Here is a 23,061-nt window from a genome sequence, read left to right on the forward strand (position 1 = left end):
ATATTTTTCGGTATGCACTCCAGTATCCGAAAATTTAATGGGCTTTCGACTAATCCAGTCAAATCAGGTCGACCCACTGAGGGATAAAACCCTCACAGCATGAATTTTCTCAATTCACAAGATTTGAACCTAAAACCTTACTTAAAGAGTATGAAGCGCCGAAACGCTTTATATGATTAACTTTTATGATGTGTTGATTTTACTAATCAACTAGACTTTTATCTCGCAAGTTATACCGATTTGTTTTGAATATTACTTAATCACTTCATTGCTTATAATACTTAAATTGAAAATGAATTGATTCACTTAACATAATCTTATATTGAAATTGATTAATAAATTTAGCCACCAAATGAAACCATAATTATAAGATATGATTCATAAGTTATGATACCACTCATTTTATATTGGCAATATTTTCTAAGAAACTAAAAAAACTTATAGCTATAAGAAGTTAATAATTTTGTCAAACCTTGAGTCATTGAAAGTCCTCCATTTTATAATTTGAGGTTGATTTTTTACTTTCAAAATTTTAATTCTAATGTTATTAATGTAATCCTGTGACATTTTCAATAAATATGAAAATAATTCTATGAACCATTTTTTATATTATTATTATTATTATTATTATTATTATTATTTTCAAATATATATTATAATAATCCTCTGTGGTAATTTTTTAAAAAAATTCTTACTGTAATTAGCTGCACTTGCTATTATATAACTTAAATTATCTATTATCTATCTATTATTACTACTTTAATAAAAAAGAGGGGCTTCTCGAGACCCATCTTCTCTCCCAAATCTCTTTCTTCTTTTACCAGCGACCTCCACGCCATCAAGACAATTTATCCCCCAAACGAAATCGCAACATATACAATTCTTCAAGACTAACATATAAAATTGTTCAACTTGTTTTTCATTTTAATGATTATTATTTTTTTATTATTGGTAATCAATTTATCGATATATATGCATATGTATTATATCATTTCTTGTGTCATGTTTTATCTTAATAAATTTTGTAAAAGAGTGTGTAATAGCAGCACGTAGTCAGGACGCGAACTCTAGTACTAATTAAGAAAATTATCAATTTCCATAACAAAAAATCTTCATTTCCACAACATGGGTCCACTTGAAATCATAATTAAGGCTATCAACATTACATAGATTGGTTTAAGCAATTTTCGAGTCTTATAAATGGGAAAAATAAATTTGTGATTAAAAAACATTTTCTTTAGTAAATCGACTCGGCTCGAAGTGAATTAATTGGAACATGTTAGTCTTTCAGGTATTAAATTACATACCCAAAAAAAAAATCACAAATAAGGCTTACCAAATCGGCATCTGGCCTAGATGCTACGGGCCTCTTCCCGACTGTTTTTCTCTTGTGATCCCAATTTCAGAGCCCAATTGTGCCGTTTTGCCTTTTCTTTGTCTCCTCCTTTTCTTTTTCTTGGAAATATTGTTGACAGATATATTATTCTGATTTCTTTTAATCTATTATGGCCATTACAAGGTTAAATTTTTTTTTTTGGTGTAAGTAATATCACTAAGATTTGTTTGTACTGGAGAAAAAGGATGGAAAGAAGTCGGTTAGACCCGAACCCAACGCCACCTATTGTAATCGACTTACACTCTGAATTCAATACTTATATAACTTGAATTCGCTCGTCTATGTATCTCTTTTCCTTAAACGTCAAGGCATATCGAATCGGTGCGAAACATCCCATTTTCCTAAGACAGAAAGGATCCAAACAACAGACTATATTAATTTTTCCATAATATATCAGAACAGCTTTTATTAGAGAGAGAACCTTAGACCAACGGCGGGCGTCGACCACTTGCATTAGTTCCTGTCAGAGTCACAGAATATCATGCCGTTGACTTTGCCTCTGGGGGGAAAACAATGCGGCTCGTAGACTTCTGGCCGTTGACTCTCCTTGCCTTAAAGGTCGTTTGTTGTTGCTTGTCTGCCACTGCATGCTCTTCTGTTGCTGAAAAACATCTAATTAACTGTGAGTCGACTATCAATATTTCCATCTACCCCATACAATACAATACATAGGAAGGGCATTTAATTCGATCATGCATTGGACCTTCTTGCGTTCTGATCGACCGCGCTCCATCATTCATTACGGTCGCAGGAGGTATCTCAATCGACTCCGATAAATTGCACACATCTCAATGTTGTACTAGATAACTCTCTGCCTGGTTCACAGGTTCTAGCAGGACCCCGGTATTGATGAGCAAAAGAACGAGATTACAAATTTCACTGAAGTTTTTGGTTCTTATATTTTGACTAATAGAAGAGTCGATACTCGATTATGGTATCAATTGAGATAACTTAGTTATTTTTGGTTAATGCGTATTTTCTTATACTATTATCTTACACTATTATTTAAACAGGAGTTCAAATTTTTATAACTACCTCCTTATTTTTAGTGTGGTTGAAAAGTCAAAAATATCATTTCTTTTCGGAGATGAAAAAATATTATTTATTTTAAATTTAAATATCATACGCTTTAAAGTGATAGAGAAATTGAAAGACAATATTATCAATTTGCTATTCTTTCCTCCCACATGTCAATCCCACTTTAAATAGAGAAACTGAATTAAGAGGATTATTAGATCGATTAAGAGGACATAGCATCATTCATAAGAATGACGTTTGAAGTCCAATTTTATTCTCCTTCTATTTAAAACTCTTTTTTTAAAAAAAAAATTTGGAATATACTTCACTCTCTCCTTATTTTCTTCAACCAAGAATAGAACTAGTTAGGATTTTCCTAGCTCATTTACACATGTTGCATGTCTTATATCTTCACAAGACTTCTCCATGTGATTGCTTTAGGTTTTAGTGTACGGGGACTAAGCCCAAAATATATTCATCAATAAAGAAACTAAACGGGGCAAATTGACTTTAAAATGTCTCCATCAAGAATTAAGCAGACCTCGACAGTACATGTATGCATGATTGAGAAAATTCTCCCAAGCGAACCGATGAAGCTTGATTAGCAAACCAATCTGTATAAATGGAGATTTGCCGCAGCCTTAGGCAATACATTGCTAGGTGACGTGGGTTATGCAACTAACGTGAGATTCAAGTCATTATGCATTTGTAACATGGAATTTAAAATGGTTTTTTTTCTGGGAAGATAAATAAATTCGGAAAACTATTCTAGTGGATGTAATCCATATTCTATTTTTTTTATCCATAACCAAAAATAAATTTGTCCAACCATATTTTACTTGCAAGGTCATGGGAAAAGAAAACACATATTGGCCATGCAAGACCGCTACTGATTCTTGGGAAACAATCAGACAGTTAAATCAATCCAGATGAGAAGTAAATGATTTCAGAGATCAAACATCGTTTAACCATTACAGACATCACACCCACAGACCCCATGATGTCTATAGATTGAATCCCGCATCGTGTTGATTTATTGCAAGAACATGAAAAATTGAATACTAATTCTCATTCAATAAAACCGATTGATAAGAAATGGAATATATAGAAGATACATCGACCCTGCTGTTTTTTTCCCCCCATGAATTACGAATTGTAATTAGTTGTGCCTGTCAGTCGTCACTAACAGACGAATCTATTCTTTACGATTTGCTGAGTCTCGTTTCTTCGGCTCCTCAACGACTCCTTCATTGCCAGCAAGCATCAGGTACTTGTCCCTCCTGGTAAGACCTGTGCACTCGAATCCCAAGGCATCGGCCAACTGCTTCTGGATTCCGTTTGCAACCTCATGCCTTGACCTCCCGCCCTCGCAGGTCAGCTCCCTTGGAACCTTCCCAAGGACATTGACATAGTAAGTAGGTCTTGGATTCATGAGGAAGAAGATCGGGTCGAGACACTTGAGCCCACGGGCAGTCGTCCCATAGAACATGCTGACTTCTGTGTTCACTGCCACTGGGACGATCTCATGTGCCAGCTCGGCGAACAGGGAGCTGAACCTTAGCAGATAAGGCTCTCTGCACGTGGTTCCCTCAGGGCAGATCACGAGGTCTCCCTCACTAAGTAGCTTCTTCATGGTTTCGCCATCTCGGGCCCTGTCTCTTGTTAATCTCACGGTTCTGATGGGTGAGATGAACTCGGACACAGTGCTCAGGCTATACGTGACTGCAGTTACGGACTGGGCCATTGATGTGCTGAGGAACACCGGGTCAAGGAGAGTTCGGTGGGTGCACACGTAGAGGATCCCTCCTCCCTCGGGACTGTCGGACCTTATCTCGTTCTTGCAACCCTTTGCCGTGATTTTTAGCCCACTGAAAGCTGCGAGAAGAATGGATAGCTTGTAAGGGAGGAAAATTCCGATGGAGAGCCGGAAGATTGCCAATATTAGGCCGAGCGGAAGGAACATGAACATGGATAGCATCGAGAGAGGGGAGGGCAAGAAAGCTAGCCGTCCATCATGGAATATCAATGGCTTTGGGTATTTTTCCCTAGGAAGAACGGTACAACTACCAGCTCCATTGCTGTTCTTGCTCTGCTCTTCCTTGTTCACCAAGTAAGCTTCCTGCAAAACATTAAATTCAGATTCAACACGGATTTTTACGGGTAGAGCGTAATGAAAAGGATGCAGAAAGAAAAATGTAGAATTATCTAACCTTGCAGAGGGACATGAATAGATAATCATTCAGGTCTCTCGAGCTTCCAAGGCCAATGTCAGGCCTCCTCTCCCCGAAGTAGTCCTTCAGAGCTCGGTGCTTGGAGACCAGGCCGGGAGCAGATATCAATCCCGTGAAGTACTTCCCGGTAGAGTGTAGCTCCGTACCAATAACCTTATCAACACCCAGGAACTCCTTCAGGAACCCCTCAACCATCACCCTAGGGACGCTCGTGATTACAACTTTGCCTCTTGCCGAGGCCAAAACATCGTAGGCCTGCTTGTTGAGGTCCTCAAGATAGAACTTGGGCAGGACTGCCCTTGCCACACTCTCCACGTCCCTTACCCGCAGCCCACAGAAGGTCACAAAGATCATGATCCGGAGCTTCGCTTTGTAATCCAAGAGAAGCAGGATCGGGGAGGACAGCAATAATAGCAACGCCCTCATGATCCCGCCTGCCTCGAAAGCGACCAGCATGAAGTAGGGGAAGAACAAGCAAGACCGAAGCAGGGCTCCAGCAATGTCACACACCAGAGTGGCAGACTCGGGGCAGTCGGACCTCGCTTCAAGTGCGAGTTTCGTGATGCTAGGGAAAGTCTGGGGCTTGGGAGGAGGGTTCCTGAGGAAGAGGCCACCATAGTTCCGGAACTTCCTAGCAGCTCTATGGCAGTAGTTGGGGAGAAGCTGGCAGAGGAGCCGGTCTGCAAGCTTCAGGAGCACCCCTGGGAAGAACACCATAACTTCTATACTTCTCCTTCTTGTTCTTCTTCTCTTTCAATGGAGTTTTGATGAGAGAGTTTCAACGGTGGAACTGTGATAGAACGCATGCAATTGCAGGATATTTATAGGGTCTCAGGGAAGGAAGGGCTCATTGGATATTGAAAGTTGACTATGGAGAGCATATACAGACATAATTTATGTGTATACAAGTGATTTCTGTTAACTACATACTGGTGGCATTAAATTTGACAGTCCTCAGTTCCTTCTCTTGAAAATTTTTTTTATGTGGGTAATGCCCGGCTGATCAGATCGTATGTTCAGCTTTCCTGAATCGGTGGACGGATGAGACAGCGGTTTCGACGCGCGTAGCGTATCTGCTGGCAGCAGCTTTAAGTCGACGCTTCGGTATGCTAAACTAGACTATTGTTTATTCTCGTGAGGCATTTCTTTTGAACATGAATCTCTATGCTTGCTGAACTGAACAGTGGTCGTTTTTTATTATAGCATATCCCTTGGTCCTCTGTATATGGTGCCATAGAATTAATATACACTGTTTCGAATACGTTATATTCTTCGACGTGGACATGTATAAAGTCGAACCGATAATACTTTAACATTGTAATATGCAGATTTTGCCCAGGGGATAATCTTTACCTAAAAAGATTGTAAAATCCTACGAAAAAAATGATGTAACAATTCAAATATGCCTGACAAAAATGTTGAGATCTCAACTGCATCACTCCAGAAATGTTCCCCTTATGTAACCGAAAGAAAAGTGACCTCCTTTTTTTTTTTTTTGCCATAACTTCACTGAGAAGTGCTTAGTTGGGAAAATTTTGACACGAATCAATTACGCGAACATACTGTTAAAGATTCACGTAGAAAATAAATTTCCTTTCTCGAAAATGAGCAGTCAAGATCATGAATTTCGTATTGTTGATGGTTTGTTGAGGGTTGGTCTCAATCATTAGCAATGGATGATTTATATTAGAACATGCATGTATTTTCTGCGTGGTTCACCCGTCGAGAATTAAATTAGCCATTTGCTTTTAACCAGCCTTTTTTTATTTACTCAGCTTTGACCCACTTTTATGTCCAAGAAAAATGTAAAACTTGTTTATTACAGTGTGGTAGTTCGGACTTAAATTCTTAGCATGTGAGAATTTAATTGGGGAGCAATAAACAAAGTTCAATTCAAGATTTGGAGAAAGAGACGCAGAAGATTTTCTGTGGAAGAAAAACAAATATTGATTAATATAATTTATGAATGTCTGCGCCTAACAATGTGGGGTAACAATAACTATTTATAAAACTAATAATAAGGAAAGTTCAAGTAGTTTTCGTTGTTGTATGCATTCTCATGTCTTGTCACACTAATAGATGTTACACGAGCTATTGTAAAGCCCATTTCTACATTATTAAAAAATGATGAGTGCGTATGGATTAATTTGAAGCTTTATTTAACAGTAATAGATCAGATTATGGACATACAACGCAATTTGTACATGAGGTGAACCTTGTGAATTTAGTATTTTATGGAACAGCCAAAGATTTTACTGCACTCGGGTGTTTCTTTTTTCTTGAGATCATTGAAAAGTAAAGCTTGAAATTAAACTTCTGGTATATTTAATTTGGACTCGCTTAATCTACAAATTAGCGTGGTAGATCAAATTAATGTAGAATTTTGTTAAGCTCCAAGAATCGAGAAATAGGTTCGATTGTCCATCCTTTCGATTTGATATAATGTTGAATTTAAATTAAGATTGTAAAAGTACTAGGTTAATTAATAATTAGGCCGGCTTCACGCCACCTTAGGACATCATGAATCAACTAGTTGATCCCACCACCTTGCAGATAATAAGGACAAGAATATTTGAGGAATTGGGATCCAGCAAAAAAATATTTGAGGAATTAGGCGATTTACTGGAATGCCACAAATTGTCGACTCGGATTAAGGGGTGGGTTTTAGATTTTATCCTCCAATAAGACTTTCTTGTCCTTTAATTTCGCCTTCACTATTATTATACTAGATCTATAAATTTTCTTTATAATCGAAAAAAGAATAATATTTATTGTAATTGATTTTATGTTGGTTTTAGCAAAGTTCTATGTAACTTTATGTACCATGATCCCCTAATTATCCAGAGAAATGTGTTTGCGTTGCTTCAAGAAAGTTCTTTTTGCAAGGCCAATTTAAAGCAATTGAAACGGGATAAAATAATTTAAAGAGCTAACGATCAAGAAAGTTTCTGAATGTCTTAGGGCTTACCATCTCATCTAAGTAAAATCATGCTCTCATTGCTGCATCGACACAGTGAAACAAATCGCATCAAGATTTTCTCTTTAGTATTGATCAAATACGTATCTTAGTTTTCATCGGTGCGTGCATTCTCATGTCTTGTCACAATAATAGATGGTACACAAGTTATTGTAAAGCCCATCTCTTTATTATTAAAAGACGATGAAAGTGTATGGAATTAGTCTCAATTTATAAGTTGAAAATACCCGTGATTTGAAAAAAATATATTACATGCGTGATTTATTATCTATTTTTTTCGATAAGCAATTATGGGATATATTACTCTCGAAATTCCAAGAGATCTTGTATTAAAGGTTATTTCTTTCCCAATATTATTAACAGTAATAAAGTAAAACAGCGGTATCACCCAACAAAAGAAGGGAAAAAAAAGAGAGTAAGATAGGGACATACAACGCATTGTGTACACGAGTCAACCTTGTGATTTTAGCATTTTGTGGAGCAGCCAATGATTTTATTGCACTTTTTTATTTTTTTCCCTTTTTGATCATTGAAATATAATGCTTAAAAACTTATCTTGTGACACATTTAATTTGGCCTCCCTTGATCTACGAACTAGTGGTAGATGAAATTAATTAATGACGAATTTTGTTGAGCTCCAAAACAAGATTGTTAATGAACTAGGTTAATTAGACCGATTTTATTCCTCCCTAGGGCATCATTAATCAGCTAGCTGATCTCTCCGCTTTGCACACATGACAGAAACGACAATATTGAAGGAAGAGGATTTAGTATAATGGCATAAATTATGAACTCGGAATCAATAAGTTCATGGTCCAATCTTTACTAGTAAGACATTCTTGCCCCTATATTTCGTCTTCATTATTGTTGTATTAAATATATAGGTCTTCTTTATATACAGAAAAATTAATTATTGTAATTAGTTTTATGTTGGTTTGGCAAAGTTATATGTAACTTTATGTACCTTGATCCCCTAATTATCCAGAAAAATGTGTTTGCGTTGCTTCAAGAAAGTCCATTTTTGCAAGGCTAATCTTGTGGGTTAACAACTCTCAGTAAATCTAAACCTCGAAACTGGATAAGACATCTCTAAAGAGCTAACGATCAAGGAAGTTTCTGAATGTCTTATGCTCTCATCTTAAAATATTATGTTCTCGTTGCTTCATCCACACAGTAAAGTCGTAAAATCGAACCTTTGATCTTTCGGTCCTCAATTGAGGGCAATGCTATTGTACGAAAAGTTCCTTTTCAAAATGATGCTTGAGCTTTCAATTTGCTGGGATTCCAAACAGAACTTTTGATGTTTATGTACCAAGTTAAATTGATTTGTTTGTACTATTGATAGCACAATTATTTGCGGGACCTGTAGTAGCCACCAAAATCAGACTGCAGTGGGCTTTGTAATCTTTTTTGCATGAGTAGTGGGCGTCATAGTCGATTGAGGGTCTATTCTATTGACAAATTAAATTTGAAAGGAACGATGTTTAGTACAGTGGGGATCGATTTAAGATATTCGAAATGCAATTCTGATTAATGAAATTATCCTTCTTCGCTTTACATTTCTTTACTATTCTATTCTACTTAACTTTATAGATATCGTCCTTATGGAAAGAATTAAAAAGTTTGAAAATACATCAACTAATTAAGAGTAAAATACAGTTAACATCCTCACTTTTAAGGTTAGTGGTAAAGCACCCCCAATGTTTAGAATTTTATATTATTCCACCCGACCTGTACAAAAAAAAGTAAAGTGCAACCTGATTACTTTTCCAGCCAAAATATGAATTATTATTAATTTATTGATTCAGATTTTGAAAAAATAATTTCAAAAAAAAAATTGAAAATTAAATTTTTTTTAAAAAAATCTACTCCTGCCTTCACTTTTGACATGGAAAGGTCGAAAGAAAAGAGGATTGAGTCCTTTTCATCATTCAATAGAACATTCATTCTTTGCTTCCCCTAATAATTTCACGAGCTGCCCCCTTCTCCACCCGAATTCCAAAAATCTCTGCCACAAATTCAATCCTATTGTTTTCTTCTTCATCCCTAGAAAATCTCCATCAAGGTCTTTTTCCTGCATGGCCGTCCGACATTTTGACACAGAAAAGGTCTCGCCTTTGGATCAGGTCGGTCTTGGAGTTGTTCGACACTGGGGAGGTCATACGAGTCTCTGATTTGATAAAAGATCTCACCTTTGAGCCTGTCTAATCAAATTCCATATTATGTTTCACTCATCGTTTTGGTCTTCTGAGGTCTCACCTCTCCCCTTTTGTCTTAGGTTCTTCTCTCTTCTTTCCCCCTAATTTTCAAGTTTTTAAATTTTGAATAATTTTTTAAATCTAAAATTAATATATTGATAATAAATTAATTTTGGCTGGAAAAAATAGCTGGAAAAGTAGCTAGGGTGGCAATATGCTTCTTGTTAAATAGGTTGGGTGGTGCAGTGTAAAATTTTAAAGGATAGGGAGTACTTCACCACTAGGCCCAAAAGGCGGGGGTGCAAAGTGTCATTTACTCACTAGTTAATGAGATAGAAATTATATTATTTTACTAGTATTCTATCCCGTGCATTGTACGGGTTCAGTATCATATACTTCTTATCATTTTTATGTGAATTATTGATCACATTTTTAACAACAATATTTCTTATTAATAAATATAAAGGACTAATTTGAAAATCAAATTCATCATTTATTCCTATTTTTGCAAACCAAACTCGCTTTTAAGTCATTTAATTAATGAATTATTATGTTGATAATTTGAACAATATAATCTAAATTTGTTATATTTATGAAATTATGCATTGCCATTTTTCCAAAAAACTTTTAGCTGAATTATATATATACATATGTATATTAACCTACATATCATATTGAATTATATCTAGCAAGTGATTTATGCATTTATCAGTTTTTAATTATTAATTTTTTAGATTATATTAGTTTGAAAATTTAAATTTTTGTCATATTTATGACGTTAAGCATTGTCATTTGTATTAAAAATATTAGATGAATTATATATATATTAATCCGTGTATTGGATTGGATTCTATATAGAAAGCAATTTTTGCATTTATTATCACTTCTTGATTTGCAATTTTTTAGGTTATATTAGCTTGCAAGAGCTTGCTCTTATATACATTAAATAGTGTATTTTACTATATATAGAGAGTGCGGATATATGAATTTGATAATCTAAATATGATTTTTGCAATCATATAAATAATGAAAAACAAATAAACTCCTTTTTTGTATCTTTTTCAAATTTTAAAATAATATAAGATTTTTTTTAAAAGAATCATTAATAGATGAAGCAAATTGACAATTCTAACCCTATTAACTATAACCCTATTACATGTTTGTGGGAGTTAATTTTACTTATATATATATATATATATATATAGATATAGATTGGTCCTACTCCAATGACCATCGCTAGTTTAATATTTTCTTGGTGCGCATCCTCTTATCCAAAAGCCCAATGGTTTTTGGCTAGTCTAGTCGAGCTGGATCGGCCCACTTAGAGGTAAAACTATCAAACGTTGATTTTCTTCATTCATAAAACTCGAATTCGAGACCTTAATTAAGGGAAAGAATCGTCTAACCGCTTTGAACCAACTCACGTTGGTCTAGTTTTAATATTTTTAGTTCATAAAAAAATATGTCCAAAAAATGGATAGTTCATTCATCTTCAAGTGCTTACCCAAAGAGCAAGTAATACCTGTTGCGGGAAAAAAAAAAAAAGGAATAATTCCACGCCGGACAATTATAGGAAAACTTATGGAGATTTGTAGTGAAGGGTTCTAGCTACCACCTAACAATTCGAATTTTCGGATAGGGAGAGGACCAAAATCATACAACGTTAATGTAAATTTTAAGAATTCTTTTTAACTTTGTCTCGAATATATACAATGTTCGCATGATATCTTCCTTGTCGTGCTTGATACCCCTGCATAGGTCGTTGCCTTGAACACAAATTCACTATTAACCAAGACAAAAAAAAAAAAAAGAAAAGCGCACGAGTCTTTTTTCCTGTTTAGAAAGGAGAATCATAATTCAATGTGGTAGTCAATAGTGGTAAATTATGTCTGTTGCAGCATGGAATCTACACCTTAACAGCTGTACCAAGTGATACATAAAAGATTTGACATAAAATCGTACAATAATGTTCCATTCTATTATTTTTATGGTATTATCGAATATAATGTTGCATCCACATTGGAGATGAAATTAATTGCTTGGACATGGAAAAAGATTGGTCCTAAACATTTCTTTTGGAATTTTTCATTCTTAGCATTGCTGTGCAACTTTGTGTGTATTTTTTTTTTCCTTCTTTTTGGTAGCTTGCAACCTTGTTTTTTGGTCATCCCATCGTTGATTTATCCAAGCACCGTTACTGTCGCTGACGTGAAGCATGAAAAACCATTAATGTCAAATAATATATAAACTATAACGCATATAATAAGGTAGAAATTTGAATAAATTGCACTGGTGGTTCAAAAAGTTTTACAAATGTTTCAATATGGTATAAATTTTTTTTTTGCTACTTAATGATACAAAATGTTTCAAAGTTGTTTCAGTATAATACAAACCGTCATCTCGCCATTGACGCCGTCAAGTCGACGTTGATTGTGCAAAACCGGTTTTTGTGGGATGTTACATGATGGTGCAAAATGTTTTGAAATTATAATTTAATTGTACAAAATGTTTTACGTAAGTTACATGATGGTGCAAAGTTTACAGTCTTGTAAAAGACGGTTTGACGACGTTAATGGCGAGATGACGGTGTGTACTTTACTGAAACAACTTTGAAACCTTTTGTACCATCAAGTAGCAAAAAAAACTTTTTGTACCATATTAAAACATTTATAAAACTTTTTGGACCACCGGTGCAATTTACCTTAGAAATTTTACAGGTTTACTGAAAAGACACAGAAATGGTGCATAAATTGTGGATTATTATGGCTTTATTTTACATTAAAAATTAAATTGTATATATAAGAAATGCATGTACATTAGATGAAGTATTTTAGACAAGTGCACTATAAATAGATCATGAAAAGGTTGAAAAACTTTTAATTGCCTACCAAAAGATTAGAGTTTTTGATAAGTTATGATAAACAAATGGCAAATATAGTTACTAAAACTAACTCAAACTCGAAATTCTCCAGCGTGCAACCTTGAAAGAGAATTAAATGTGTCAATTAATTTAAAATTTTATAATACTTATTATTAACATATTCAATTACATTGTTACGTAAAAGAAAAGGCATAATTTTCACTATTAAAATCATTTTCAGTGAGATTAATTACACGTTATAGAATATGAATTAAAATATGCAATTTATATCTGTTGTAAGCTTCATACAAATTATAAAGTGATCGAGAATCTCTATAGAATTTCAAACATTATCAATCAAGTAATTGTTAATCCACTATAAATAAATTTCAAATGGAAAAATCATTAAGAAACTTGTAAATACGGTGAAGCTATTTTACTTGCTATTTATGTGAAGCTCAAGCTTCACTTCGGAAGGATTAATGAGATTCCAACTACAATACTATAGTTTGCCATATTGTCCATAAATTAATAAGAATAAGTAACTCTCTTTCTTTTTCTTTTTCTTTCGTAATATTCGCGAAAGTTCATCAGGGAAGCTAAATTTAACTGGGCATTGGGAGAATAAAGAATTAAGGTGAATTGATTGATGTAGAGATGATTCATATAAGACTAGGTGCAGCCTTGCACATTATGCGGATACATATGAGTTCCATGGTGTGTAAAAGAGTTAACAAATTTTAAATAATTTGGTATTTATGGATAAATTGTTTAATTTATTGAAAGAACTTTTTTCTTGAGATTATTTTTAAAAATTATTCATGAATTAGGTAATTTTTTTTTATTTTTTTGAGAAAATATTTAACATTTATTTGCAAATCAAGATATTTTTTTAATAATTTTTCTAGTATAATAATAAAGAACGATCATAATTTCACCAATGAATATATAGTATTTTTTGAGTAGTCAAGAAGACAATCGTTTATGAGCTAAGTTTTTTTTAAAAAAAATGATGTCGTAGCAACTTCTAGTATTGCTTTCTGGCTCATATATATATATATATAATAATTTATAAGAATAACTTGACAATAAAAAGGAAAAAAAAATAAAATTTAAGAGCTTTATGCACATCATGGACTTGGTTTTAATATTCATAGACGCAAGTAACTAGACATATGTTCGTAATTTTATTAAAGGCATTATAGATATATATTTGATATGCTTATATCAAATTTGGAAGCATATTTTCCATTGCTTATATATATAGAATTCATTGTTATGAATACATGTATTGTACAAGGATTTGTAAACAGAGAGAGTATGTATAGAAAAGCCCTAAATATAGATATTAGTATTTAAGTTTTAAAAGATACTTTTACTAATATTGAAAATATAAAATATAAATATCCCATATAATGCTAAAAAAGTATCAATATTCTGTAATAAATATGATATTATTGCTAATTTTTTTCCATCAATATATCAATATGTGAAAGTTGAAAGGCGAAATATGATAACTCTATTTGATAACCCTCAATTTTGATAAGATGTTCTCACTTGCTTGAGGGGCGGTTATTTTAAAACCCTCAAGTCATGGTTTACCATCTTTTGAACAGCACGGAGAAATTAATTTTGAGTAGGAAAATTAGTGTATTGCCCTTTTAAATTCCGATTAAATGAATTTTTACGATATCTTATTTGATATATCATATTCAACAAATTTTGAATATATGCCAATATTATTTGTTTAGATTGATACATAATTATGATTTTTTAAAAAAAACTAAAAATTTTCTCGAATATTTTAAAAAATTCATCGAGGCATGTGATACATTTTCAAATTCAGTACACTTAAAAGTTCTATAAGTGGTGGACTTAAAAATTCATTTTGTACATATCTCTTCTATTTATTTTGGTTTTGTATATACCTCTTACATGATATCTCTTTAAGACAAATTTATTATATATATGTTGTTGTATTTTATAAGATTAGGGAAAGTGCTTATTTATTTATTTTATTTTATTATATGTATTTTACTATTAATTATCTATATTTAATATAATTAAATTGATAAAATTTTATCGCACAAAGAACATTCATCTAGTTTTGATTAACTAGTGGCCTCGCGGGGTGAGGGGTGGCCAGCAGCAACGCCCCAAATTTCCCAAATAGAAATTGCTAATTGATATAGATATTATCATTTCACAAGTTAATAAAATAAAATAAAATAAGATCTTCCGAGGATAGACCAAAAAAAAGAAAAAAAGAAGAAGACAATTTGCAATAACGCTACAGTTACTGGGCATTCGGTCTCCGTCTCTCTCTCTCTCTCTCTCTCTCCCCCCCAAGAAAAGAAACCCTCCGCTCCTCCGCCTTCCTCTGCCATCGGTTTCGTCTCCGGGGAGGAAGAAGAGCTTCCCGTCCGCGTTAATGGAGATCTCGAACTCTAACTCTAACTCGAACTCGCAGCATCAGAAGAAGCAGGTCCTCCTCTTCCACTGCATCGAGTCCGAGGAGCTGGCCCGCAAGGTCGCCGCCCAGTCTGACCTCATCAACCTCCAAACCATCAAGTGGAGGTCCCCTCCCTCTCTCCCTCTCGCACTCTTTGTGTCTCTGCAATAGATGATTATGCTCTGCACCAGAAATGCTTCTGAGCTAAATACCGATTCTTCCTTGGAGCAAGATACAATTTTTTCTGTCAGTATTCATATGGGATAGATAAGTAGTCCATGTTTCTGATTAGAGGATCTTAAGGGGTGATGGGATATCTCGTGAATGAGACCGAAATTTAGAAAATTAATCGTATTATATTCGTATTAGTTGCAACGTACGACTTGTTAGTTGACTTCCGCTGAAGCAGATATTGTCTGGTTTGCTGACAAGTTGAGGTAGTGCCTGCTGTCTTATTCATTACTGAAAAGTTTGTATCTTTGTGCCCATTAGAGGGGGTTGAGATATGTTTGTTATCCTGTTAGAAAGTTCTTTACTTGTTGTGTATATGCAGGAGCTTTGATGATGGGTTCCCGAACCTGTTCATAAACAATGCGCAAGATATCCGAGGCCAGCACGTGGCCTTTCTCGCATCCTTCAGCTCTCCCTCGGTGATCTTTGAACAGCTCTCTGTCATATACGCGCTGCCTCGGCTCTTCGTTGCTTCCTTTACGTTGGTATTGCCCTACTTTCCGACGGGGTCTTTTGAGCGGATGGAAGAAGAAGGAGATGTGGCTACAGCATTTACCATGGCAAGAATATTGTCAAACATTCCAATCTCACGGGGTGGCCCGACAAGCATAGTCGTATATGATATACACGCTTTGCAGGTAAGCTTGACTAATGCATATGTTACTCTTTCAGTTGCCTAAAAAATGTATTTTTCAGAAACTCTGGGCAAGTTAATCAGTTCACTGGTTCACGATATGCTATACAAAGTTATCAACTTAATGTGTTTCAGCTGGCATTCTCTTCTAATTGCACTTTTATCCCTTTTGCGGAATGTGTTAGTTGGGAGGAGAGAGGTAAATAGCTTTGTGCAGGGAAGTCATGCTTTATAATTTAACAGAAGAATGGCTACATTTGGCTGTTTAATTCGGATAAAATATGATCATGATGGGTTTATCAATGATCAGAACTGCTTTACCTACTCGTTTTTTCTTTATTTAATATATACGTATATATTGTGGATGCCTGCCTAATTTGTTTGTCAACTTCTTCATCAATCTATCTCTGTGGACGATAATTGCATTGGTAATTGAGTATCCTCATTACCTTTTATTGGTTTCCTCAAAGCAACTTGATCCTTTCTCCCCTTTCTATTGCAGGAAAGGTTTTATTTTGGGGACAATGTTTTACCTCTTTTCGAGACAGGAATTCCTCTGTTAAGGCAACGTCTTCGCCAGTTACCTGATTTTGACAAGGTAAGTATATTGGCCTCATCTCCCACTATTCTTGCTGTGACGAACATACGTATGCAAAGACTATGCTGTCAGTGTTAATCGCTTTCTCTTTACCTACAATAATTTCTTTTTTATTATTGTCTTTGAAGGTTATAGACCCATTATATTTGCCGCCACGTGATCAGGTCTTCTTCTAATGATTGGAACTCGCAGGTCATTGTTGCTTTCCCAGATGACGGAGCCTGGAAGAGATTTCACAAGCTCTTGGATAATTTCCCAGTGGTATGTGCTCATTTCAGTCCATAGAAACTCAATTCACAATTGATGGTTTCTTTATGTCAAGTATTTGATCAGACTGTTAATGACAGGTTATTTGCACGAAGGTTCGTGAAGGTGATAAGCGGATAGTTAGGCTGAAGGAGGGAAACCCTTCTGGCTGTCATGTAGTCATTGTTGATGATTTGGTCCAATCTGGAGGAACCTTAATCGAGTGTCAGGTGGGTTCTTTTGATAATCCATTTACTGCTACTTTCGTTAATTATTTCACATCATCAGGTGAATCTATGTTCGATCCTTGCAGAAAAACAATTTGTTACAGTTTTTCCCTGGGCAGTTGAATTCAGTTGCAAATGGAATTCCCATGTTAGGAATACGATCAAACTAAAGCGCACAATAGTCTTTATTAGCAACGTAAATGCAAGAGTCAATTATTCGCATTTCTCTTCTATTCATGAATCTGTCATGGGCCAGTTTAAATTTCGCTGATATTCTCATATTCTTAAGTGTATTCTTCTAAGCTGTCCATCCCAATCACCAAGTAAAGGTTGTATTTGATTTAACTGAAAACTGACATCTCAGGTGATTTGAGATATGCAGAAAGATGTTTGATAAATCTTAACATAAACTCTCCTTTTGCCTCTCAGAAAGTGTTGTCGGCTCACGGTGCGGCCAAGGTGAGTGCGTATGTCACCCACGGCGTATTCCCTAAACGGTCTTGGGAGCGGTTCATTCACGAGAATAACGGTACATAAAAGACCTCCCGAATCTTTTTTCTTGTTTCTATGGCATCTTATTCTGTGTTTTAACATTTCTTTTTAATCTTAAAAGATTCCAATAAGGGGTTCGCCTACTTCTGGATCACCGATTCTTGCCCGCTTACCGTCAAGGCCATTGCAGACAAAGCTCCCTTCGAGATTCTTAGTCTCGCAGGATCGCTTGCAGAAGCTTTACAAATCTGAGTAGGAGTTGTGGAAGGAATCTCAGCGTTCACATACAGCAATTAACACCCTTTTCTTTTTGTATAATTATCCAAGAGAATAATTCTTTTAGGGCCTTATTTTCATTCTATTTCCTCTCTCTCTCTCTCTCTCTCTCTCTTTTTGTTCGGTGTCGTTAAGACAAAGCCTGTATTGAATGTGACGCTTGGCTGTGTGCGACAAAGGCATCTCTGCCTAATCCATGAAGAGATTTGCATTTGTTCTGCCCTGTTCTGTTTGTGAACTATCGATCACTTTGGCGCCACTGCTGAAAGAGTTTATGGAAACGTAATTTTCCCAAGATTGGTAAATTTTCCGGTATTTGGTCGACGACGATAAAAATTATTTGTGTAACGATTTATCTGAGATAACAAAACCCAACAATGGAGAGAATTGCCAGCCTTGGACATGTGATTCAATGAATGACTTCAATAGTACAAGTCAGTCGGGACTTGCTTCTATCGTGCACTGCCAGGCGACTAGGTTCAACTTTTATGCGTGTTCCAGTTATTTCGATCCTATTCGGTGCTCTAAGAGCTGCCTCGGCATCTCTAATGTCATAAAATCAATACATATAATATATGTAAATAAAAAAAAAGAACAAAAAAGAGGAGGAGACTTATGTATAGGAGACTCATGTATAGCAAGGCATACTCACAAATTTTAGATCAGAGGAAGGGAATATAAAAGACAAAAAATGGTTGTAAGGCTAAAATCACAAGAGTAATATATATATAAATTGAATTGAATGACTCGACGAATAACATATAGACTCGCCTTGAGTCTTTTGGCTTCAGAGGTTGAAAGAGATTGACTTGAGCCTTTTTGGCTTCATAGGTTCATAGTTGTCATTTTCATTGTCCCATCGTCAATGGATACCATCAGGTTATGAGACTAATTATTTTATAAGCCCGTGATTTTCTCATTAATTTTTCAACGTGACATTCTACCTTTAAACACATATAGTAATCGGCAAGAAATATTTCAAGTAGTGTACTCTTGGTTATTCCAACTAATTAATTAAGATGCATGCATGCTCATGTCTCTTTATATTGAATTTTATTATATTATTATTTCATTTGATTAAGAAAGCATTGAAGTTTTATAATATCAATTGAAGTTGAGGGTGTTGACGAGGGAGAGAGCGTTGCTAGCCAATTTCTGAACCTCGTCGACACTCTTCAGCATCTGCGCATATGTGCTGAGATACTTGATCTGTTCGATCACCTAGGACTTCGGGGTCCCCTTGCCTATAATTTCCTTCATCTCAGGGACCCTATTAGAAACCCATCTAACCACTTCCATACTAGTGGAATGGAGGGCCTTCGCGTTTTCGCGAGTGGGAGACTGGTAGTACTTCGACCTGGCCGCATCCCTTGCTTTGATCGCGTCGTGTAGGGCGGCTTGTAGGTTGGACTCGTAGACCGTCATGGCGGTCTTGATGAGCTCTGAGGGGTTGGAATTGATGGTGGCGGTGTGGGGCAAGAGGGAGCTCTCACAGAGCTCTGTGTACGCTGCCTTGCTGCACGCGCTCTTTATGAAGTGCTCGGATGCATTGGTTGACGACGTCGTGGCGGCGGAGATGGTGGCGGTGGCGACGATCAGCTGGAGGAGTAGGAGGACGAGAGGGACAAGAGGAAATGTGGCGAGGGAGCAAAGAGCTACTTCCATCTCACAATTTTTCTTCCTTCCCTTAGTCCGTCTTTGATCGATGTTCTCTGTTCGATCCGTATATATATGTGTGGGTGTCGAAGGAGAGTGAGTGTCTGTGTACGTGTATCAAGTTAATTAATTTGATCTGCAGTGATTAATTAGTACACCATATTTTCTCTCCTATAGTGGACCGGCCGGATTTTTTTTTTTAATAAGTAGATTAATTTAAATTGAAGTAAAGAGAAAAAAAGAACATGCACACACACCCATATATATATATATACATATATATAATGCAACATGATGAACTCGAGGAATCATTAATTATAATCACGCCGGTCAAGTTCAATTAATTTATAATCACGAATCAGAAATGATACTATATTTTACTTTAATTATTAAGGAAAATCATACATCTTAATATCCATACAACTGTATATGTTATACAGTACGCGTAATTATATTTAAATGTATCATATGACCCAGAAAATGAGATGATCAATCGCTCATGAATTAACATTTGATCGATCCATCGATGGCGAGAAGGTATGATGGTTCAATTATTGCAGGGGATATTGAAAATCGTTTTAAGCAATGCGCATCTAAGATGGATCAATAATTCGCTCCAGAGTCAAGAGTGACTAAATTAATTATGTCTTGTAACATTAATATATATATATATATATATATATATAGATGAAACAATTACGCCAAATATCACGAGCTTTCAATGTTTTTCAAATCTAGGACGAAACTTTTTTCTTACAAAAATACATGAACTTTCAATTTCTTTCAAAATCTAACATCAGTTAGGTTTTCCATTTATCTTTTGCTACGTGACAAAACTTCTGTTGACATGGCATTAAAAATTCAAAAACTAATATAGCATGTAGGGTTAATTGCTTGAAAAAATCATGAACTAATTTCCATGTTTTTTTAATTCTAACACGGATTTTTTCTAATCATAAAATTAAAAAAATCATAAAAATTGAAAAACTCACAAGAAAAAATGAAAATTGAACAAAAAATAAAATAACATTCAAACCACGATGTCACGATGGGGAAAGTTGCACCTACCATATTAGCCCGAATGAAAGTTCCATAAAGACGAGGTTAGCGCAACTGCTATGAGTCAGATGGCATTGATTGAGACTGAACCAACCTCAGTTAAGGCCAAATTAAGAATGCGATATCTCGGGCTCATCTTATAAGGAGGTGTAAAAAGGATAACCGAATTGAAGAGTAAGCATCATGACAACTAAATGTACATGTGAAATATTCACATTTAAAGTTTGCATTAAACTTAGGGATAATCATTTTCAATTTTAACTTTTCATATCTACATTTAATTAATTTTTGAAAATCTCAGAAAAGTAAGTGATCCGCCTAAAATCAACATGCCTCATTCTCTATCTGCCGCTCTGCTCACTTTCTACTTTAGTTACCCTATATTCGCCTCCCATGTCAAGCCCAAGATAGATCATTCCTAAGATTTGACCTCAATTAAGGATAGTTCTCAATTAATTCCAACAAGCTCGCGACGACAATGCCAGTTTTTCCTCTAAAACTCCGAGCTACTAGTGAAGTCCATGGATTTCATTTGGGCCAATGGAGCCAACACGACTTTCTCAATTTATTTCAATTTATTTTTTTCTTAAATTATTATCTTTTTTTTTTTGTGAAATTTTGTATTTTTTGAAGCAAAATTTATCTCAAAGTTTAAACCAAAATTTTAACTTGAATATTAAATACGTACATTTGATTAATTATTTGAAATCTCATGAGGACAATTATTCATTGATATCAGTATTCCTTTTTCTTTGTCTGTCATTTCGCTTACTCTCCACTTCATTTGCCTTTAATTCGCCTCCTAATATGAGCTCGAAATATCGCATTTCTAAGTTGGCTTTAATTTTGGTTGGTTAGCTCTCATTCAATGCCAGCAAACTCACAACAGTTGGGCTAAGCTGGTCTTTGGAACTCCCAGCTGAAAGCAAACTTGCTCAGTTTCATTCAGGCTAACATGGTCGACATGACATCCAGGTTGTAATATCCCAGTCTGAATTTAATTTCCTTTTTCCTTGAATTTGTCTTTCTTTTTGTGAATTTTTCTTCTAATTTATTAGGACATTTTTTTAAAAAATTTATTATAAAGAAAAAGTTCGCACTAGATTTAAGAAAACATGAAAAATATATGATTTTTTTGTTTAATTAACATTGTATTTTATATTACCTTTTTATTGTTCTAATGATACGTCAGTAAACCGTTAAACACATCAGTAAAAATAAATGGAAAACCTAATGGATACCAAATTTGGGAAGAAAATGAATGTTCATATATATTTAAGAGGAAACAAAAGTTCGGGCTAAATTTTAAAAACATGTAAAGTTTATAATTTTTTGCGCAAATGACCCTATATATATGGTCGCATGCAATCGGGTACCTACACAGGTCTCGAAGCATTTATAAGTGCTCGAATGCGTCACGTATATATAGCTGGCAAGGTATTGCATGCACATACATACATATATATATATATATATGCATATATATACATATACTGATCATCACAGTAAGACACGTCTTATATATACATTGAAATTAAATTCGTGCAACTCAGAATAATATAAGCTCAAATAGAATCTGTTAGCTGGGGAGTTTTAAATTGAAACTTATCGCCGCGCGAATAACGTATATGCATGATATCATTCTAAATATTATTCTATTGCTAGGAAACCATCGAACGTGCAGGTGAGTCCATCTTATTAAATTGAGTTTACACTATATCTGATAAATTACAATGTACATATATGCTAAGCGAATATTGGATGATTCGCCACTTGGATGTGTAACGTCCAATCAGCATTTCTAGAAGTGGAAAATTGGACTTACAACGAGCACACATATTCACACTTCCAAGTGTTCTAATTGAAAATTACTCATTCAGAATGGATGAGTAATATTCACCGAATATTTAATTTAGATATGTTATATGATATAAGATTATGAATTAATAAATATCCATAACTGGGGAGCTATGCGTTTATTTATAGCTCGTAGAATGATATTGCTCTCTGCATATGATAATGCACTTCGTTGTGGGTCCATTTTTTATTATTTCAAAACATAAATAATATTTTATATAAACTATGAATAAAATTAGAAAATTTATGTATGTAAGATATTGAACTTTTTATCGATCATGCATTATGAAAGACATGCGCTAAAATATTAAGCCAAATGTCTAATAATCATTATTTTTAACCAATAGAATTGGACTGGTAGACAATGAATTCTTTGGGATAAGTTATTTAATAATTTTTTAACAGAAAAAATGTTGTACAGTTGTATCAATAATGACAGAAATCAACCGCACCAAGATGCATTCCTGCAAATTTTCAGTATGATATGGAATTATCAACTATTGAAAAGCTAATTCAATAAGACGAGACTCAAACTTAGATCAATTTGATTATGTCTGTTCGATCGATAAACTTTTATTATGTTGTTGCACGCTTGAAAATGGATCATTTTTTCTCCGATGGTGTCTTTCTTCCTTTTGCTCTTTCTTTTGTTGG

General features: G+C 34.7%; 3 protein-coding genes across 4 annotated transcripts; 1 reads left to right on the forward strand and 2 right to left on the reverse strand.

Moving 5' to 3' along the window:
- Positions 1-3,460: 3,460 nt before the first annotated feature.
- On the reverse strand, positions 3,461-5,447 carry LOC116203058 (glycerol-3-phosphate acyltransferase 1-like). 2 transcript variants are annotated; one of them, XM_031534725.1, is made up of 3 exons: positions 4,624-5,447; positions 4,481-4,532; positions 3,461-4,288 (listed from the first exon to the last, which is right to left on the reverse strand). In XM_031534725.1, the coding sequence occupies exons 1-3, from the start codon at positions 5,359-5,361 to the stop codon at positions 3,609-3,611; spliced, it is 1,470 nt and encodes a 489-aa protein (XP_031390585.1). In that variant the 5' UTR covers positions 5,362-5,447; the 3' UTR covers positions 3,461-3,608. The 2 variants fall into 2 exon arrangements, with proteins under 2 accessions (XP_031390585.1, XP_031390584.1); XM_031534724.1 differs by having other exon boundaries at positions 3,461-4,532.
- Positions 5,448-14,941: 9,494 nt separating this feature from the next.
- Positions 14,942-18,058, forward strand: LOC116206232 (ribose-phosphate pyrophosphokinase 4). Its single transcript, XM_031539046.1, has 7 exons — positions 14,942-15,256; positions 15,685-16,000; positions 16,499-16,594; positions 16,787-16,855; positions 16,942-17,070; positions 17,497-17,596; positions 17,681-18,058. The coding sequence occupies exons 1-7, from the start codon at positions 15,111-15,113 to the stop codon at positions 17,809-17,811; spliced, it is 987 nt and encodes a 328-aa protein (XP_031394906.1). The 5' UTR covers positions 14,942-15,110; the 3' UTR covers positions 17,812-18,058.
- Positions 18,059-19,056: 998 nt separating this feature from the next.
- Positions 19,057-19,500, reverse strand: LOC116204356. Its single transcript, XM_031536441.1, has one exon. The coding sequence runs from the start codon at positions 19,498-19,500 to the stop codon at positions 19,057-19,059; it is 444 nt and encodes a 147-aa protein (XP_031392301.1).
- Between the last annotated feature and the right edge of the window lie 3,561 nt (positions 19,501-23,061).

Source organism: Punica granatum, chromosome 4 (assembly GCF_007655135.1).
Source record: "Punica granatum isolate Tunisia-2019 chromosome 4, ASM765513v2, whole genome shotgun sequence".
Lineage (NCBI taxonomy): Eukaryota > Viridiplantae > Streptophyta > Magnoliopsida > Myrtales > Lythraceae > Punica > Punica granatum.

Bases quoted from the DNA above. Each gene is read 5' to 3' on its own strand.
- LOC116204356 (XM_031536441.1), bottom strand. From the start codon at position 19,500: ATGGAAGTAGCTCTTTGCTCCCTCGCCACATTTCCTCTTGTCCCTCTC.
- LOC116206232 (XM_031539046.1), top strand. From the start codon at position 15,111: ATGGAGATCTCGAACTCTAACTCTAACTCGAACTCGCAGCATCAGAAG. The intron at 15,257-15,684 runs GTCCCCTCCCTC...GTGTATATGCAG, and splicing joins CTCCAAACCATCAAGTGGAG to GAGCTTTGATGATGGGTTCC. The intron at 16,595-16,786 runs GTAAGTATATTG...TGGAACTCGCAG, and splicing joins AGTTACCTGATTTTGACAAG to GTCATTGTTGCTTTCCCAGA.
- LOC116203058 (XM_031534724.1), bottom strand. From the start codon at position 5,361: ATGGTGTTCTTCCCAGGGGTGCTCCTGAAGCTTGCAGACCGGCTCCTC. The intron at 4,533-4,623 runs GTTAGATAATTC...AATGTTTTGCAG, and splicing joins TATTCATGTCCCTCTGCAAG to GAAGCTTACTTGGTGAACAA.